The following is an 18,944-nucleotide window of genomic DNA, read 5'->3' as shown; positions in this document are numbered from 1 at the left end:
TTGATGGGACTAACTTGAACGAGTTTGAGAAATATGTTCTGACGCCCCTGGGATGCTTGCTTTTTGCAAATAGGAGTAAGCTTAATGTTGCTTCTATTAGGCCTTCTGATAGACTGTCCCAACCTTTTCAATCTTTGATCTCTTTCAAGATGGCTCCTATAGGCAATAAGGATGCCACACCTCCTTCCTATACTGTTACCCACAGCCCCGATTCAGTTTCTTTCTGCATACAAAGGAATGGTACTCAGTCAATGGGTGATTTTAAAGGTTGCGCCAAAGTTGCGAATTTGACTGGCGAGGACAGACCTTTGTATGTAGGTGAACCTGTCTACTTTGTTTGCGGTAATGTAGCATTTCCATGGTTGCCCAGGAATTGGCAGGGAACTTGTTATTTAGGGATTTTGCTACCCGGGGTATTCATAGTTAGCACTGTAGAAATTTCGAAGGCTCGTCCACGACGAGACGAGAATGGTGACACTTCAGCACAAGTTCTGGGTGATGTAGCTAAATCCTTTGTGACATTTTGGGGGCAAATAATGAATTCAGAAGATATCAGGAGACTAGCGAGAGTACTGGAGAGGACCATCAACCGGACCACTGGCATACTCTATAATATGACTCTGGAATAGAAAGCAATAAGGTTAGTAGCACTTCAGAACCGGATGGCATTAGATGTCATCCTGGCTGAACGTGGTGGTGTATGTAAATTATTGGGGTCCTCTTGCTGCGTTTTCGTGCCAGATTCCTCCCCAACTATCTTCAAGGCAATACAGAATCAGCATGCCCTTAGTTCAGAGGTTTAGCGCTTGGTTCTGGGACTTCTTGCGATCTTGGGAGTGGAAACTATTTTCGGTCTTGCTGATTATTTTGGGTATTTTGTTGTTTCTTTGTTGTTGTATACAATGTCTTCCTAGTATGTGTTCTATGCTACGGGGATGTTGCGCGCAAGCGATGGGTACATTGGGACACAAAGTATATGCCTCCGAAAAGATCTCCAACAAATATGTGTTGAAAGAAATCTTAGTATCTGATTTTATGGCAATTGATATCTCTGATAGTGATTCAGGATGTGTGGACATTGGGACATGGAGTTACTCGTAAAGTGACTAGAAGTAGTTTAGCGCTTGGCTTAGGCCAAAAGGAGGGTTTGGGAAATCATATTGTGCCTCCTTTATTGTATTGGCCTAAGCCCAGCACTGCCATGTATTGTGCCTCCTTTATTGTATATATTGGCCTAAGCCCAGCCGCCATTTTAGGTTCATCCGCCATTTTGATTCTTTCTCCAAAGTCACCCTCTGTTCTAAAATGGTGGACAGTGTTCTTCTGTTTGTAACTTGGCTGTCTTGACCTCCACAGACAAGTTAATGCCTAAACTGCCCGTAGGCCAAATGTTAGGGTCATGTAATGAGACCTTGTCCTTCGTTGACCTGTAGATCAAGGATTACCTGTGCCAACGAAACTGATCCGCGAGCATATATTAAGTACAATGCTGTTTAAATACCGAACATGAACACTTGTTGAACTACATTGTATAAAATATGTACTAAGGCTTAATGTTTAAATCTAAAGACACACTGTTGCCATTGTAACCTTATTGGAGTATGTACTAGGAATAATCCATACACATATAGATGTATAAATTAGAAGTGATCTCGGCACGAACCCCTAGCCCGAGGAATTATTAACCTGTAGATGGGCTGGACATCATGTTACAAAATTGTATAAAAGAGCGAAAGTTGTGATGTACAGTCCCACTCACTTCACAAACCGAACGGGCTGGTATTCGCTGTGATGTACTGAGGGCCAGATAGCTATCTGATACTTTGTTCCTTTGAAAACTGTTCAGTTATTGAATAAAGATCTGTGTATCTTTGTAAGCCAGCGTTTGGTGTATTTCCTTTTGGGGTACTCAGCCTCGATATTTCCTTTTGCTTTTACACCAAAGCAGTTGTCCTAACTAAGTAAAACCCCATTTTTCCTGGTGCAGATAAACAAAGTGTCCTTTTCATTGCTGGCTCCCCTATTGTTTATGAATGCCCCACTCAAAATCCGATTTTAAGCTTGTGTTCTCATTCCTCGCCACTGACTTCCATCCAAAGCTGACAAGCCTAGTGGAGGTCTACGGGGGTGAGGGTTGCTGGGACCCAAGAATCCTTTGTGTGAGCATGCACTTTCTAGTGGGTTGCATTCATTTTCATGCTGTTTTAAAACGGTCTTGATAGTATTGGTGAGAGAAGTAAAAAAGTAAATCCTTGTGCTATACATGTTTCAGTTTTCTCAGTGGGCCACTAGACTAAAAAGTCTCTAAATTTGTGTTGCCACACCTTTGTAACTGGTTACTAAATGTTTCCATTAAATCATAAATTAATAAAATATTCATTGATAACACACCGGCCTGGTTCCTGGTCTACTGTGACGCGGGGTGCTTGTGGAGGATGGGTGTGAGACGGGTTGGAGGCCTCCTTAAAAAATGAAGCGCAATTGTAAAAATAAAAACGGTTTTATTGTACACCACATTCATTGCAGGGGAAAGAGATCCCTGACTTTCCTGTGCTGTATAATATATTGTGACACGCTGCAGCTAGGTCCAACCCCTCCCATCAGAATGGAGCGCAGGGAACTGCTAATGATGGGCCTTAGTCATTGAATGGTTTTGGGCCTGCATTCTGATGGGGAGGTGCAGTGGGGTGTGGGTAGGTGGCGTGCATTGTACGCAGCTTTGCCTCTCTGTAGGTGTGCATGTGTCATCTTTGATATACGACTTAACACTCTTTGACTCACTTTGATACAGGCGCCACTATGCCTGCATAAAACACGCTTAGAAATGCCCCAATGTCAGCACAGCACTGACAGCAGCCAGCACATTGCCACAGGAATTTTGCCTGCCGGCCTCGAGTGATCTAGCTTCTCTTTGTTTTGCCGTCCACGCTGACCGTCAGTCCCCAGAGGATCCAGTCTGCAGCCTGACCCCGGCCCGCCCGTTCAGCATCAAAGTTAAGGCATAAAAGGGGGGCGTGGCCTGAGCCCATGGAGTGAGGTCGTCTTGAGACGGAGCTCCCGTTACGATCCGTGCACATATCCGACTTAGAGACATCCTGGCGCACGCTGCAGCGGCCTGAGTGCAGGGTAAGGAGGAAGAAGTAATCCTACAGCAGCGGAGCGAAATCCCGAGCAAAAACTGAGCGTTTACATAGTAAAACGCCCGATTGTAAGAAAGCTCGGTGAAAATCCAAGATGGCGGACGGAGCCGCGACCTCGAAGTAGAGGGAAGATCCCCGCGGTGATACGACTGGGCCAAGGAGCAGACCACCCAGCGATCCTGCGGCAACCGACCCCCCCTCGTGGGGAGGAGAACAGAAAACTGAAGCCAACCGCAGGAAAACAGGCTCGGCAGGAAAAGGACGTGGGCGCCTCAGCGGGGGAAGGAGCGGCCCTGGAGGAGACAGACCCCGTGGAGAGGCCGACGGGCACGGAGAGCAAAAGAGAGGTCGCCGCGTAGCGGACTCCCGACGGTGAACGAGCCATGGCCTGTGGAGAAGACACCGGGCAGTGCACACCGGACGAAGCGGCAGGACCTCCGGCTCCAGGTCGCTGACTGAGCGGCATAGGGGAAAGGCCTCCCGGTGCCGGCCGAAAGGCCACGGAGCGAGGGGGAGGCGGCCCGCCTCCCTGGACACCAACACGCACCAAGCAGGACTGACTAAATGCCGCCATTACATCACCCCCAAGACAAGGCAAGGGCCGGGCCCCCGGCAGTCCAACATGGCGCCCACGCAATAAGGTAAAGGGCTACAGTGCACGACCCGTAGAAGGTAGAGGAGGAGCCGGGTCGGGAAAATCTAGAGGCAAATATCAGGACTTGGTACTAGCATTCCGCTTGGAAACGCCGTCCCCCACCTTTGGCCCAGCTGTCCACAGGATCGAAAGTGGATAGACACACAGGGGCACAATGCCAAATAAGAAAATCGAAGGGAAGGCCAAGCAGAGTACCATGGACACCTACACCAAGACACCAGGGCAAAAACAGACAACGCCAACAGACATGGAAATGGCTGCACCTCAACCGACAGAAGACGCAAACGAAGGCACAATCATAGGAGCAATAGTTGCCATGAAGGCATCTCTTGAAAACAAAATGGACGCAGCAATAGGGGCCCTGAAGGTGTCGCTAGAAAACAAACTGGATGCAGTGATGGTGGATGTGGGCCTCCTTCGTCAGGATACGAGGAACCTGACGGAGAGGGTGGGGGTGACGGAGCAACAGGTGCAGCAAAACACGGCAGGGGTCGCCACAACACGGATGCAATTAACGGAAGTATTGCAAAGAGTCAAGGCCCTAGAACGGAGAGCGGAGGATGCAGAGGGCAGAGCTAGGTGTAATTGGACTTCTGGAAGGCGAAGAAGGTAAAGACCCTACCGAGTACATAGAAAACATCCTTCTCCAGGAGGTAGGGGCCGGGGAGTTGTCTCAGGGCTTCGTGGTGGAGAGGGCACACAGAGCACTGACAAAAAGACCCCAACCGGGTGGCCCTCCGAGGCCGATAATTGCCAGGATCATGAACTTCAAAGACAGAGACAAAATACTGGCCTTCTCAAGAGGGGGGGGGGAGATCGTCAGACACTCCTCTAAGATCACAATGTACCCAGAATATACGGCCCTGGTCCAAAAGCAGAGAGCACAGTTCAGCCCAACGAAAGAACGACTTAGGTGTGCAGGGGTGAGGTACATGCTGTTGTTCCCCGCCAAAGTTAAGGTGATACACCAGGATAAAACATGCTTCTTCGATTCGGTGGAGGAGGCCCACAGGTGGATGGACGCGCAGGGCATCCCCGAGCTGAGGCAGAGAAACGCCAATAATAATGCAAACAGACTCTGATAAGGCGAAACGAGAGAGAGAAAACGCAGTCACGCGCAATGTTACCAAACAATTGATAAGCAACTAAGCCGGAAGACAAGTATAAAGGAGTGATCAACCTCACTTCAGTCAAGGTTGGCTGAGAAAGGCGACGCCCCCGCACAGTGAGAGCGATCACCAAGTTTAGATGCCAGTTTTAAGGCATCACGCCGCTGCTGAGTGTGGTGAATGGACAGCATATGGCGCAGGCAACAGGAAAACGACCGCAAAGGATGAAGGGGAGATACGAGTAGAAGGTGACCAGAAATATATACAGCAAGTGGCAAAAGATGACAAATATGGCCGCACCAGACGCGGGGGCCCCGCAACAGGAACCGTAGGAGACTCCCACACAGGGAGAGTAGAGGGCAGGACACGGAGACACGGCTGTGGGACGAGGAAGCCAGACGGCAAAAAGAACAATGGGCCTAGATAGCACATCAATAGTCACCTGGAACGTGCGAGGCCTTAATGCGTATGTCAAGAGACTTAGGGTCTATGCATGGCTAAATCGAATGAAGGTCAAAATAGCGATGCTCCAGGAAACACACCTAACCTCACAAAAGCAGGCCAAGGTGAACAAGAAATGGGGAGGACAAACATACAGCGCCACGTATTCGAACTATGCACGGGGAGTACTGATATGGATTGCCCCGGGGATTCCGTTTCAAATGCTCCGGCAGGAGTCAGACTCGGAGGGAAGGCTGGTGCTGGTACACGGAATGCTGGAACATAAGGAAGTGTGCCTGATCAACACCTATGCCCCGAATTGTGACGCAGCAGACTTCTTTAAAATGTTGGCGCCCAGGCTGGCCCAGTACAGGGAAGCAACGTTCATCTGGGCCGGCGACTTCAACTGCACCTTAAACCCGTTGCTGGACAGGTCGGACGACAGGCACAGGAAGCCAGCGCCCCCGGCAAAGGAACTGCACAGGACCTTAGAGGGATTACAACTGGTCGACATCTGGAGACAGGTACATGGAGAGGGGAGGGGGTACACACACTACAGTGCACCGCATGGGACATTTACACGGTTAGACTACAAATTTTCGGGCAGGTAATCATTAAATGATTTCACAGAAATCACTATCAAAGCATGCACACTCTCCAATCATGCCCCAGTATTAGCAACATGGGCACACACCCACAGGAAAGCCCCGATATCAACCTGGCTGCTCCGGGCAGAGGCCCTAAGAGAGGGAGAGCTGGAGGAATACCTCCAAGAGTCCATAGAGGATTACTTTGAGCAGAATGAGGGTAGCGTGGAAAGTAGTTCTACACTATGGGACGCGTTCAAAGTGGTGATAAGGGGGGCGGCAATAGGCAGGACAGGGGGATTAACGGGGGCAGCTATGAAAGAGCTCAGTGAACTTGAGAAGGTGATAGAAACGGAAGAGCGACGAGCAGGAACGGGAGGGAGTGAGCCCCGAGAGCTAGTGGAATTGAGGTCAGACTGTATGGTACTTTGGGAAAAACTGGGAAGGCTGAATTACGGGAGGTATCTACAACGCCTACATGCGGAAGGGGATAAACCCAGTAGACTTTTAGCGTGGCTTACTAGGCAGGAAAACAAAAGGGACCCCATAACAGTGTTAGAAGATCATACAGGGAAAGAGATCAGAAACCAGGAACATATTAACGACCTATTTGCCCAATTCTACGAGCGACTATACGCCCCGAACCCAGAGATAGATTCAGAGGACATAGTGGATGCACTGGCAGAAATTAGATTACCAAAATTGGCAGAAGAACAGGCTCAGTCGTTGGACGCACCTATCACAGTAGAGGAAATAGAGGGCGTGATTATGGAGCTCCCCACAGGGAAAACCCCGGGTCCGGATGGAATCCCGGGGGAGTTTTATAAAACATTCAAGAGTACCATCTCCCAGAAGCTACTTGATGCGTATCAAGGCGCATACGAGAGCAATCGGCTGCCACCCAGCATGTCCGAATCGACGATAGTCCCGATCCTAAAACCGGGGAAGCCGCCCAAGCAATGTGCCTCCTATAGGCCAATCTCCCTTATCAATCAGGACGCTAAAATTCTGACGGCGGTGTTAGCCAACCGCCTGAAAAAAATTGTGCCCACCTTGATCCACTCGGACCAAACGGGTTACGTCCCGAGGAGGAACACGCCGTGGAATCTTCGCAGATTGCACCATGTACTAGAAGAGACAAATCAAAGACAAGGCGAGAGCGCAATAGTGTCCCTGGACGCTGTCAAAGCGTTTGATTCGGTGCGTTGGGAGTGGCTGGTGAGCGTACTCGCCCACTTCGGCATTGGTGAGGGATTCCTCCAGTGGATCAAACTGCTATACAACGATCCTAGAGCAAGGGTGAAGACGGGGCCATTCATCTCAAGGGAGTGGAGAATACATAGGGGTACCAAGCAGGGATGCCCACTGTCGCCATTATTATACATTCTGGCCCTGGAGCCGCTCGCGGCCTTCCTTAGAGCGGAATATGGGGACACCGGGATAAACATAGACGGGGTTCTCCACCAAATCTCGCTATACGCGGATGACATGCTGTTATTCGTAGAAAATCCAACCGCCAATCTACCATGCCTCCTAGAGGCGATCGGAGCATACACCAAACTATCGGGCATAGCAATTAACAAGGATAAATCCCTGGTACTCCCTCTGGCGGGGCTAAGGCGGGTCCCCCCGGGCAGCCTCCCGGACCTGGGCCTGACATGGGCACGGAACTCCTTCAGATACCTCGGAATAGAAATACACCACGACACTGCTGACACCCATAGGAAAAACACACTGGCGGCACTGGGAAAAACACAGAAATCAATGGTCTTCTGGGGAACACTCCCGCTGGGGATGATGGAGTGGGCGGCCCTCCTGAAAATGGTGGTGCTGCCGCGCCTGCTATATTACTTCACAAACATCCCATACGCCATTCCCAGAGCCTTCTTCAACAGATTAAATATGATAACACGGAATTTCCTATGGGGAGGAGGGAGGAACAGAATTGCAATGGAGACTCTCGAGAAAGACTACGAGGACGGTGGTATAAGGCTACCGGATTTCGAGAAATATTACCTAGCAGGACAGCTGCAGTTCGCAGTCAAGTGGCTGGGAGAGGATGAAACAATAGACACAATTGTCTTTCAGCCAGCACTGAAACAATACTATCTGAGGGAGACCTTGTGGCTTAACACACCCCAGCTCAAGACCCTGCCGAACATGCTTAAGATCGCAGTGGGGCTATGGAAAAGGGCATGGCAACTCCAGGGTATGAAGGACCCGTGTTCGACACAGATCCCTTTGGCGGGCCTCCTAGGGGGGAACATGAACATGCTAGCGATGTACCGAGTGCACTGGGAGACCAAAGGTGTAGCACAAATTGGAGACCTGAGGAGAGGAGAGAGGTGGGCAGACTTTCAAGAAATAGTAGATGACCACGAGATACACGAAGGCCAATTCGTCCTCGAGATGACAGAGCTAGACGTATGGTATGACATTTCAGAGGGAACCCACACAACCTCCAGGTTATATGAACAATTGCTAAAAGCAGTAGACCCGCAAGGATCAAACACAAGGCGACGTTGGGAGGAGGAAATCCAGAGGCCATTTTGTGATCAAGAATGGGCCAGGGCGCTAAGATACCCAAAAAAGGTCTCAAGGAATGCACGTTCAGGCAGGCACAGCTATATATCACACACCGAGCATACCTCATGCCCAAGACGATGCACAAGATGCGGACGGAAAATCAAAACAGGCGCCCACGCTGCCTGGCTGAGGACGCCGACGTGCTCCACATGTTCTGGACATGTCCAGTGATACAGACTTTCTGGGACAGAATCAGAACCAAGATAGCACAAGGCTGACTCCAACTACAAGCAGAGCATCCAGAGAGATACCTATTAGGCCTCTTCCCAAGAGGAAGCAGACATGAATCGCACCAAGCAAAAATGAAGGACTTAATATGCATATTGGCTAAAAGAAGAATAGCAATGTCATGGAAGTCAAAGGAGGGCCCGAACATAGATGCATGGTGGTCAGATCTCCAAAAGTGGGCGCAGACAGAGACTGCGGTGTGGATAAGAGTGGTGAAAAGAGGGGAAGGGGAAACAGTACACAAGTTGGCCGCATGGAACTCCTTGATGCGGGACCTATTCGACATGAGAGAAGAGAGAGACAGTGAGGACCCCATGGGGACGGCAGACTAACGAGTAAGAATGAGGTTACCAGGCACGAGCGCCGTGGCGAGACACCTCTGTAAAGAACTCTGCGGTAGACCCAACAAAGGTGATGGACATGAAGGGTACGGTCGCCTGAGAACCCCGAAGCTGCGGAAGTACGGCAGGCTCCGAGAAACATACTAACGCGCCAGTGATGCTGTGTCATCTCAGATTGTATGTTTTGTTTTTGTTGTCTTGTTGTTGTTCAAACCCAATAAAGAAATTAAAAAAAAAAGTTAAGGCATAAAAAGACCGGAACTGTTTGTTGGGCAGCTGCTGTGCATAAAGACCCATCTCTCAGCATTCCTTTCGGCCCAACGAGCAATCTCATCCGCTAAAGCTATAGTGATAATTACCAACCAGTTATTTTATTTCAAGCACAGAGAAATGGCTTGGCCTGGAGAAGCATGGTAGGGTTAGTGTAATAAAAGCAGTGGTGCGCACGCACAGTGAGAAAGGAATGTTAGTGCTTGCAAAACACACATTCCCAGAGCCTACTGCCTCTGAGTATTATGACTACGCTAATAATGATGGTTTAAATCCCAGAATTCCATGAGGATTTTGGACTAATTTTTGTGGTGGTAATAATACCAGTGGGAATTTTTTGCTGGTAAATTGAAAGAGGTATCTTATGCAATATGCTAGCGGTATCTTCTCCATTTTTCCTTGAAAGTGATAATTCAGTGGGACAGAAAAGTGGTAGTAGGAATAGAACTACTACCACTTCACTGCCATGTAGAACCCGCCCCATCAAGATTGTTGTACGGCCCTGTGTGTGTCCCATATCAATGCTAGATTCTCTATGTGAAACATTACTCCCTCTTCAATTTCTAAAACTTGTCTTGAAATCCGTTCTGCTCTACTATGTAACTAAGTTTTTCTTCTGCAACATTTAAAAATGTCTGTAACAGCGCCACAATGCCTACGGGCTGATGCGTGCTTTATAAATGTTAATACATAAATAAATAAATAAATAACTTGCACTCTCCCCAACCCTGCACTTTACCTAGCCTAAACTATCTACCAGCGCTCCCCATCCTGCAAACTCCATTCCTACACCCTCCATAAACAGTGACTGAGAGAAATAACGGAATTCATGTCACTGTTACTAATACAATCTGCAAAGCACAGCACATAATGACATTCAAGCGAATTAATAAATCGTAGCTCCCTGAGGAAGCATCGGAGCCTATGTGTGCTGAGCTTGTAGGAAAATGCCAGGACCTTAGAAGTTATAACACATTCATGCAGTTTCATAAATTAGTGGATTTCTTGTGCTCTTTGCTGTTTTTATATAGTGCATCCAATGCCATATTCATGGTCTCTTGGTGTGCCCCGTCCTCAATGGCCGCAGCGTAAGTCAGACTGAGGCATAAAATCGCCTCGGGCACCAATTAAAAAGTGTCCCACCATTGCAAATGGACATTTTTTCCTTTTGTGACAGACTGTTTGAATAGTACCCGGGGGCTGGAGGACTGATAAAATGGGATGCAAATTCTGCATTTTAAATAATATTTATTCAGTAACACTGATCAAAACTACTATCCACATGCTGAAGTAACTTATCAGACTAACCACTCGCAGATATGTTTTATAGTCTGGAACAGCAGAAACCCAATGCTGTGCACTGCATGTACTCCTGCGCCAATATTTCTACCGACTTATGATTCATGGCATGCTGCTTACAGTTGATGCCCTGGCTTCAGAAGTATTACAATTTTGAATGTGCTTCCAACAGAATTGCTTGCTGTATAAATGCACAATTTTTTACCTCCACCGGGCCACTTTGGACTACTTTGACTGCGTCAATTTGACCAAACCATATACATTGGCCTAATATACGCAGCCCCCCTTCTTTTGTCTGTGGTCCCCTCTGTGCCCCCCTAAATTTGATTCCTGGAGACTGTTTTTATATGTAAAACAAAAAGGTGATGGTTGGAAGGTTTTGAATAAATCATAACCACGTGCACAGCTCTGGGCAACCCTCCAGACCATTGTTTTTCAGCCTGCCAAGCCATTACAGAAGGGGAAAAACCATATGCAAATCAGGCTTGGTCCTACCCCAAAAGGGGCAGTCCAGCCCGAACTGCTAGGTCACATCCCTTCTGCACGAGACCACAAGCATCCCCAGACATGTTTCAGCCTTGTTGGGCATCATCAGTGAGGAGTAGCTTGGGTCTCTAGGCCCGGCAGACACGGGATGACCCGTCCCACTCGGGGTGACTTTAGCAAAACAAAAAGGTGATGGCTGGAAGGTTTTGAATATATCATAACCAAGCGCACAGCTCTGGGCAACCCTCCAGACCATTGTGGCTGGGGTTGCTCTTGGTACTCTTGTTCAGAAGAGAATTGCCAGGCATTTCAGTGCTGGACTGCCCTTGGCAGCACAAAAGCTGATACGTAGTGGAAATTTCTCTTCTGTGAAAGGATAGTGAGCTAAAGACTCTGGTTGAGACTCTAACCCAGGATATAGGCCGGTAGTAGAGAAACTCCACGAACCCCCCTTGTTTGTGTGACTGTTTTTATATAACAGCAAACTCTTTTGCAAGGTCTCGTTACACAGCTTTTCTGTTTGAATGCTAAACGCACATACTCGATCGCCAGTGACTTTTGGAGTTTAAGGAGCGTTTTAAGCGTTTTAGAATCAAACACACTCATAGCTGTCTCAATTCACACAACCAGCATGCAGGCCAACATAAAAGTTGCTCCCCTCCTAAACAACACCTTTTCGGAATTCTCCCTCGAATCGATGCTTATTGAACCCATGTTTTAAGGGAGACAACAGTTGTCCTGAGAGGGACGGCTTTTACGTAACAGATTCCATTAGTCCAGAATTGCTGCTAAGGCGGTCCAATGATGTTTAAAGTTACCCACATAAAGGACGGTTTTGGGCATGATAGGAACCATGGGTACAACACGCATTTCATCTTGCCTGTCCGTATAGAGTGCCCCATCTTTGAAGCCAAAAGTCTGTTGTGCTCCCCAAAAAATCACATTACTAACAGGCTAGGACTGGCCTGTAGGGCAATATGGCAATGGCTTGGTGCCTATGCAGCTGGCAGCTATAACCAATGTTACTGGCCCAGTGTGCTTTATAATGAGCCATTTCAACCACATGTTCTCCATAAATGTGTCCTAGGTGTGCTGTGACCAGATGAAAATCGTGATGTGCGAATTCTCTTTTCCTCCTTTTAGTCCCAGTCCAACGATGAAAGAAAATATTGTCAAGCAAAATGCAGGGTGAGCGGTCTCGAGGTAATCCATAAGTGCCCTGTGTTGTGGCAAAAAAAAGGGGCTCCTGTATACCTGCCCTATGAAGTCACAACATAGCCACAACTACTGGTCACAGTCATTGAATAATTCTGCTACTTTATTCAGGGGAGGGAGGCCCTGCTAAATGGTAGCAGTGCAAGGGCCTGGGGAGAATTCTTAGGCCTTAAATGAAAAGCAGCTGCATTTCATTGCTTCCCAAGTGCTCCCAAGTGCTCCCAAGTGCACGTGTTCCCGATCCTGATCGCATGTTTGCTTGATGTAACTCCAGAGAGCCCCAAGGCATCCGCCGAGGGCAGAATGGGGTACATTCAGGGCAAAACATATCAGCGGATGCAAGACTAAAGATGGATTTTTCCAAAAGCCTTAGAGATAAAGGGAGTATTTTGAAGAGAAAAGGAGGACTGGGCAGATACAAAATGGACTGAAAAGAGACAAAGAGGGCAAACAAAGATAAAAGGTAAAACCCAGGAAAGAAAGGCACTGGGTGGCAATAAAAAGGACAGAGGATAAAAAATAAGCTGATGGTAGAGAAAAGGAGCACTGAGGAGAGGAAAGAAGGGATGAGGTGTGAAAAGGAGAACCTAGAAGATAAAGGACGAGAGAAAGAAATGGAGAATCTATGAAAATAGAAGAGGGGGAATTGCGGGAAGAGAAGGTATGATATGATATGATAGGCTATTTATAACATGTTTAATACCCAGAGGTTTCTAAGCGCGGACCAGGGGATTGATTGAACCTGTGGTGCTCCATGTTATCTTTCTTCCTGAGCTATCCTCCCTAGACTACTTAGAAAACAATTAGGAGTTATTAGAGTAAAACCAGGAGTGAAAAAATGAAGGGAGGGCTGAGAAGGGAAGAACAGAGGAGTGAAAAACAGCAGAGTTGAAAAGCAAACTTAGGTAAGAGGAATGGGAGGAAAAGTGGCAAAAGGAAAAAAGGGTGGAGAGAGAAAATGAGGCCTGGTGAGAAAAAAAGGAAAGTGGAAAGCAAGGAGTGGGGAGATAAAAGGAGGTTTAAGGAGATACAGGAGGAGTGGGCAGAGAAAAGGATGAGCAATGAAAAAAGAGCAACAAAAGAAAAGAGAAGAAAAACTGAGGACCAGTAGGAGAAATGGTTAAGTGGTGTGAGTGGGGAGTTTGAGGTTAAAATCCAGGGCTAAGGAATAAAATTGAGTACTCGGGAGGAAAATGGAATATTATTATTTTTTTTAAATTAGGTCCTGGAAGGGAAAGAAGGATTGTAGAAAGAAAAGTATTATTAGTCAGAAGGGAAACGGGGCATTGAGGGCAAAACATGCAGACAATGCAGAAAAAGTCTGGCCGATGAGATAAAGGAGAGCTGGAAGTGGGGCTGGGGCAGAGAAGGGGGTGGAGGGGCTAGCGACCGAAAATGAGAGAAGGTGAAAGAAACTTGCATTGGGAAGTGACGGTTGAGGCGAGGGAGAGCAGGGGAGAAATGTGAAGAGAACATGAGCGAGGCAAGAAAGAAAACTTTGGAAAGAAAAGAAGCGATGTCGTGCTGTGAAGGGAGACAGGGGATGGTTGGAGAAACGAGGGAATGGGGAGAGGCGGCAGGCCTGGGGTGCAAAGATTACAATAGTATAAGCACACAAACGGCACTGCCCCGGGGTGAAAGCGGTGATACAGCGCGAGCCGTGCCCCGGTCACCCAGAAAAGACAATAAACCCGTTCCACGAGAGCACACGCGTGCTGCCCTCTCTTAAAGGCACCGCTGAGGCGAAAGCGAAAGTGAAAGGGCGGCGAAGGCGGCTGAGGAGACATGCGTCCGGCTCTTTCACTCCACAGCCGGCAACACGGACCCCGGTGCCGCCCGCGCCCCCCCAGGCCGCCATGTGAGCGTGTGGGGTGAAGCGCCCCCTGCCGCCGGGCAGGAGAGCCGCTCACCCGCCCATGGCTTGGCGGGGAACACTGTGCAGCGCCCTGCTCGTGCTGCTCCGTGCCCACTGTGCAGCACCGCAGGCCAAGGCAGACGCAGGTAAGAGACGCCCCCCCCTCCACACAGGGAGCGCCCATGCCCCGGGCGCCACACACACGGCATGGCGCAGCTCAGGAACCCGGCAAGCCTGCCCAGCAGCGTGCAGCGCACGGGCCAGGGGCGCAGCGGGCGCAGCGGGGAGGGCGCCACTGGCATGGGCGTCGGTAGAAGTCAGCATTAGGGGGCACAGGCACAGCAGGGGTGGGGGGCGGCGGGGTGTTTGCACCTCAAATAAGGGTCTGCCAAACTGGCTTAAGTATACCTACCTTTACCAGGATGGTTACATGACGTTAGGTATGTTCAGAGTAAATGTAAGACAATACAAGTTTTGCATCAAATTAATATACAGCCGGAAAAGCTTTCTCTGTTTCAACTGTTGCAAACAAGCCCGCGGCAAGATAACTGAAGTAGACATCGCTCCCACCGCAGCTTGAAATAATGTGTGCTTAGTGGTGGTATTAACAAAAGAGGCATCACTCCCGACAGGAGCCCGAACACATCAAGAGGGGCTTCAGGGGGGGAGGGGTTTCTCCCCTAAGAACATATTTTAAATAATCACTTAAAATGGTGCATTTTACAACACACTTTGAAAACTTGGGTAAAAAGCCAAACAGTTTGCAATTGGTTTTGTAGGGCAACTCATGACAGAAGTCAATAGATGCAAGTCACCAACCGCACACAGGAGCATTTCCCCAAAACATTTTCATAATGCTTTTGGCCACAATATAAGCCAATATAAAACATGTTCACGCTAGCTGAGCCCATACATTTCCATACTGGCTGCACCAATGCATGCCAGAATTCCCATGTAAGAACGTGCTCAGATTTGGTTTGTGTATAATGCCAGCAATGCTACTATAGGAAAACATGTCCACGCTTGTTCTGCCGCCAATATATGGCAGTATCCCCACGTAACAACACACTCCAGGTGGCTTTACCATTAAAAATGCCAGGCCGCAGAAGGAAAACATGTCCAAACTGGCTGCAGCAAAAACCTAGCCTAGTCAAGTAATAACACTTATCATGCTTGCTTTATCAAATATGCTCAATACAAAATGTCATGTCACAGTAAGAAGTGGCTAGAATAGCTGCACCAAAATGCCAGTCTAGCCGCATAATTACACTAGTATTCTTCCTTTTGCAAAGCTACCTAATAAAAAACGCAATGCCTCTGTAATAAATGGCTGGACTGGCTGCACCAAAATGCCACTCTAGCTACATAACACTTATCATGTTTGCTTTATCAAAGATGCCCAAAACAAAATGACATGTAACAGTAAGAAATGTCTAATCTGGCTGCACCAAAATGCCAACCTAACTACATAATAGCACTGAGCATGGTTGCTTTATCATAGCTGCCAAGTATAAAATGCTATTCCTGTCCCCTAAGACTTTCGCATCCTGCATGAACATAATGGGCCTCATTCCGACCCAGGCGGTAAGTTACCGCCTGGGTCGTACCTTTACCACCATGGCGTAAACTACGTTTACGCCATGGTGGTTGGCGGACTTACCGCCCCATTCCGAGGTTGGCGGGGCGGTAAGTCCCCAATCCCCATTTACCCTTCCCCATTCCCATTTTTGCCCCATAGGGCATAATGGGAGTGTGGAAGGCGTTAATTACGCCACCGTAAATTACGGTGGCGTAATTAACAACAAGGTCCCTTAGCGCCATGGATTTTAACACCTGCCAAAAGCAGGTGTTAAATCCTCCATGGCGCTAAGGGACCTCGGAATCAGGCGGTAAAGGTCGGCGCTGTTTACGCTGCCGTAAACCCCTTACCGCCTGGGTCGGAATGAGGCCCAATGTGAGTATGTGTGCATTCGAGATGCTGGAGGGCCCAAGGGGCAGGCATGGTATTTTTTACTAGGCATCTATCGTAGATGCCCTGGAAAAAAAAACATTCACATGCAGCATACAGTCACTTATTCCCAAACGCATCCATTATCATGCACTCATGCATACACAGTACAAGCATACTCACATACATACACATATTTACATTAATTTACCTTCTTCCCTGATCCTGAAGTTTCCTCACAGCTCTCCAGCTTTCACGTAGCATGAACAAGTACCAGGAAGCATGGAGTATATCCTGGTTAATGCAAATGCATGCAAGATCCAGAACGCTGATGACGAACCGCACTGCTCGGTTTGTATGTGCAGGGAGGAGTAGGAGCACCTCCTCGTACATACAGACATGCACTTCCCCTGTCAGCCTCCCCAGTGGACCATACAAGGTTATGGAAGCAAAACACCCCAGGCTTCCATTGACATGCACAACTAGGGAACAGAACTGTCAAACGGAAACCACGTTTCCCTTTAACAGTTCAAGCCAACACAGAAGCACTCACTCAGCTGCAATAAGCAGCTGAGGGAGCGCTCAAAGTTTATACTGACCTAGCTCCTCCATTTTGGGTGAGTGTGCCCGTGGGTCTGTGTCCCCTTGCCCTTTATGGACGAGCCTGCCAATGGCACACCCTCAATGAATCTATGCACAGGGTCAGTGTGGCTGGTTATGAAATACTGTTGCTTTGAAGTCATGTACATGAACTGCACTGTTGCTAATGGAGTGATTTTAAGCACATTAAGGTATCTATAGAGGCACCCTACAGTAGAAGGCTATCAGGGTAGCTTAGCAGGTGGAGTGACTGTTGCTGAGGTGTTATCTATTTAAAAATGGCTGTAAATAATATGAATTTTTGCAATTCCTAAGTGCTAATAAATGTTTTCAGCCATGTGATAGGTTGGTCTGGTCGCTTGCTTATATTCAGGGCGGGAGAATTTCTGACCTCATAGTGAAAATTAAAAGTTGGCACCCATGAACCCACTGTTTAATTTCCTAATAACTGCTGTCAGCACAATATAAGCATGTATTTGGCTATTGAGCAGTTTCACGTGCATATACGATCTTTAGAAATATATCTTGTGATAAAAAAAAAGGAAGGGGCACACAATTCACAGGGTACTTTTGGGGTAGTCCAACAAAAAAATAAACACATTTTAAAGAAAACTAGTGAATGTAAATTTAAGAAGCATGTTTCAGTTTGGAAATGTCTTTTGTTTTTTCTATGCAAGTTTAAGCTGCACATTTGGAAAACAGTAGTGTGCCCAGCATGTAGCAAGCCTGCTTTTAACACTGATGGCCCCCACCCTAGTGATATTTATGGCCCTTTGATCCCCATGGTGCCCCTTCCCGGCCAGAAGAAAGAACACAGGCTAAGGAAATAAAGGCCCTGCAAACACGTGAATGGTGGCTGGGCAAAGGAGCACCTTTTGGTAAGAGTTTGAGTGGTGCAGGCCACCAACTAGACAAATAGCAGGGGTGGGCAATTGTCCACCTAGTTTCCCTTCTAGGGATGCCTATGCCCACAAGAGCACCAGCTGGCTTTGTTCAGCAATGATAGTACTGCCCTCAGCATTGACTTTAAGAGGTTGATGATGGTGATTATGGAAAAACCATCATCTGGCCTGGATAGGGCAATAGGGCATTGCTGTTTTGGCTGGCACCATGGGCCGGTGTGTGTTGTTTTTATTGGCCAATGTGGGTCAGTTTGATGGGTTAATGGACTCTGCAGATGGTGGTGAATGATATTGTCCAAATGGTATTTTATAATGTAAAATGTTCCACAAATGTATCTGAAAATATGCCCCTGGCTGGGTACGATTAACACAGTTTGTCATCCAAAATCACAAATTGCGATTTACGATGTGGGTCAATGAATTCTGCATCTTGGGATGGAGTCAGACACACCATTTTCGGGGTGGCTGGAAACAGTTTTGAAAACCGAGTAGCAAGTGGGGCTTTGAGTGATCACCCAATCAGGGATGTCATTTCACCAAAATGCCTGGGGTAGCGGAAGTGACATCACACGACCCTTGACCTCTGATGACATCACAGAAAGTGATGGCATTTGCCCCCACACCAAAGTGATATCACGGGAAGTGATGGAACACGACCTTTCACCCCTTGACGAAACAGGAAGTGGCGCCACCTAGCATTGTTCCTAAGTACAGTATGAAAAATATGGTTACAATACCACTATAATGTCATTTACATTACATACAAGAATGGATCGCCACATCACGTAGCATTGTTCCTAAGTACAGTATGAAAAATATGGTTACGATATCACTATAATGTGATATACATTTCATACAAGAATGGATCACCATATGTATCGTTAATATCAGTGTCTATAGGCCCAAATTACCAAATTACTGTGAATGCAAGCAGACGTCCAAGGAAATAATGATAATGATGTGTTATTATATAGCACTTACACTTAAGCTCTTTATAAGGAAACATAATACATACAATATCACCCAACCTGTGTTGGTACTCGTTTATCGGCCTCAGAAGGATGAAAGACTAAGTTGAGGTGTTTAAGAACAGACTAAATCAGTGACTCGCCCCCTGAAGTGTGCCTGAAATAAACCTTTATGAGTCTAGCAATTATTGTATAGAATTCCAGAAAGACAAATTAGTTGGTATTCCTATTCTTTCTTATTTAGGATCACTGCTGAAAGTGTCAGACTTGTGGAGCCCCTGTTAATTTTTTCGTCTTTTTCTTTTATTTTTTTT

General features: G+C 47.5%; 1 protein-coding gene across 3 annotated transcripts in view; it reads left to right on the top strand.

Annotated features, from left to right (window-relative positions):
* The first annotated feature begins 14,098 nt into the window (after positions 1-14,098).
* Positions 14,099-18,944, top strand: part of IL15RA (interleukin 15 receptor subunit alpha) — a 573,938-nt gene continuing 569,092 nt past the window's right edge. Inside the window, exon 1 of one of the 3 annotated variants that reach the window (XM_069629654.1) lies at positions 14,099-14,358. In XM_069629654.1, the coding sequence (XP_069485755.1) occupies positions 14,274-14,358 (85 nt within the window). In that variant the 5' untranslated portion in view covers positions 14,099-14,273. The remainder of the gene's footprint in view (positions 14,359-18,944) is intronic. The other 2 variants (XM_069629655.1, XM_069629657.1) reach the window with 2 other exon arrangements.

Source organism: Ambystoma mexicanum, chromosome 12, assembly GCF_040938575.1.
Source record: "Ambystoma mexicanum isolate Mex_15411 chromosome 12, UKY_AmexF1_1, whole genome shotgun sequence".
In the NCBI taxonomy this organism is placed as follows: Eukaryota; Metazoa; Chordata; class Amphibia; order Caudata; family Ambystomatidae; genus Ambystoma; species Ambystoma mexicanum.
This window is presented reverse-complemented; position numbering and strand designations above follow the sequence as displayed.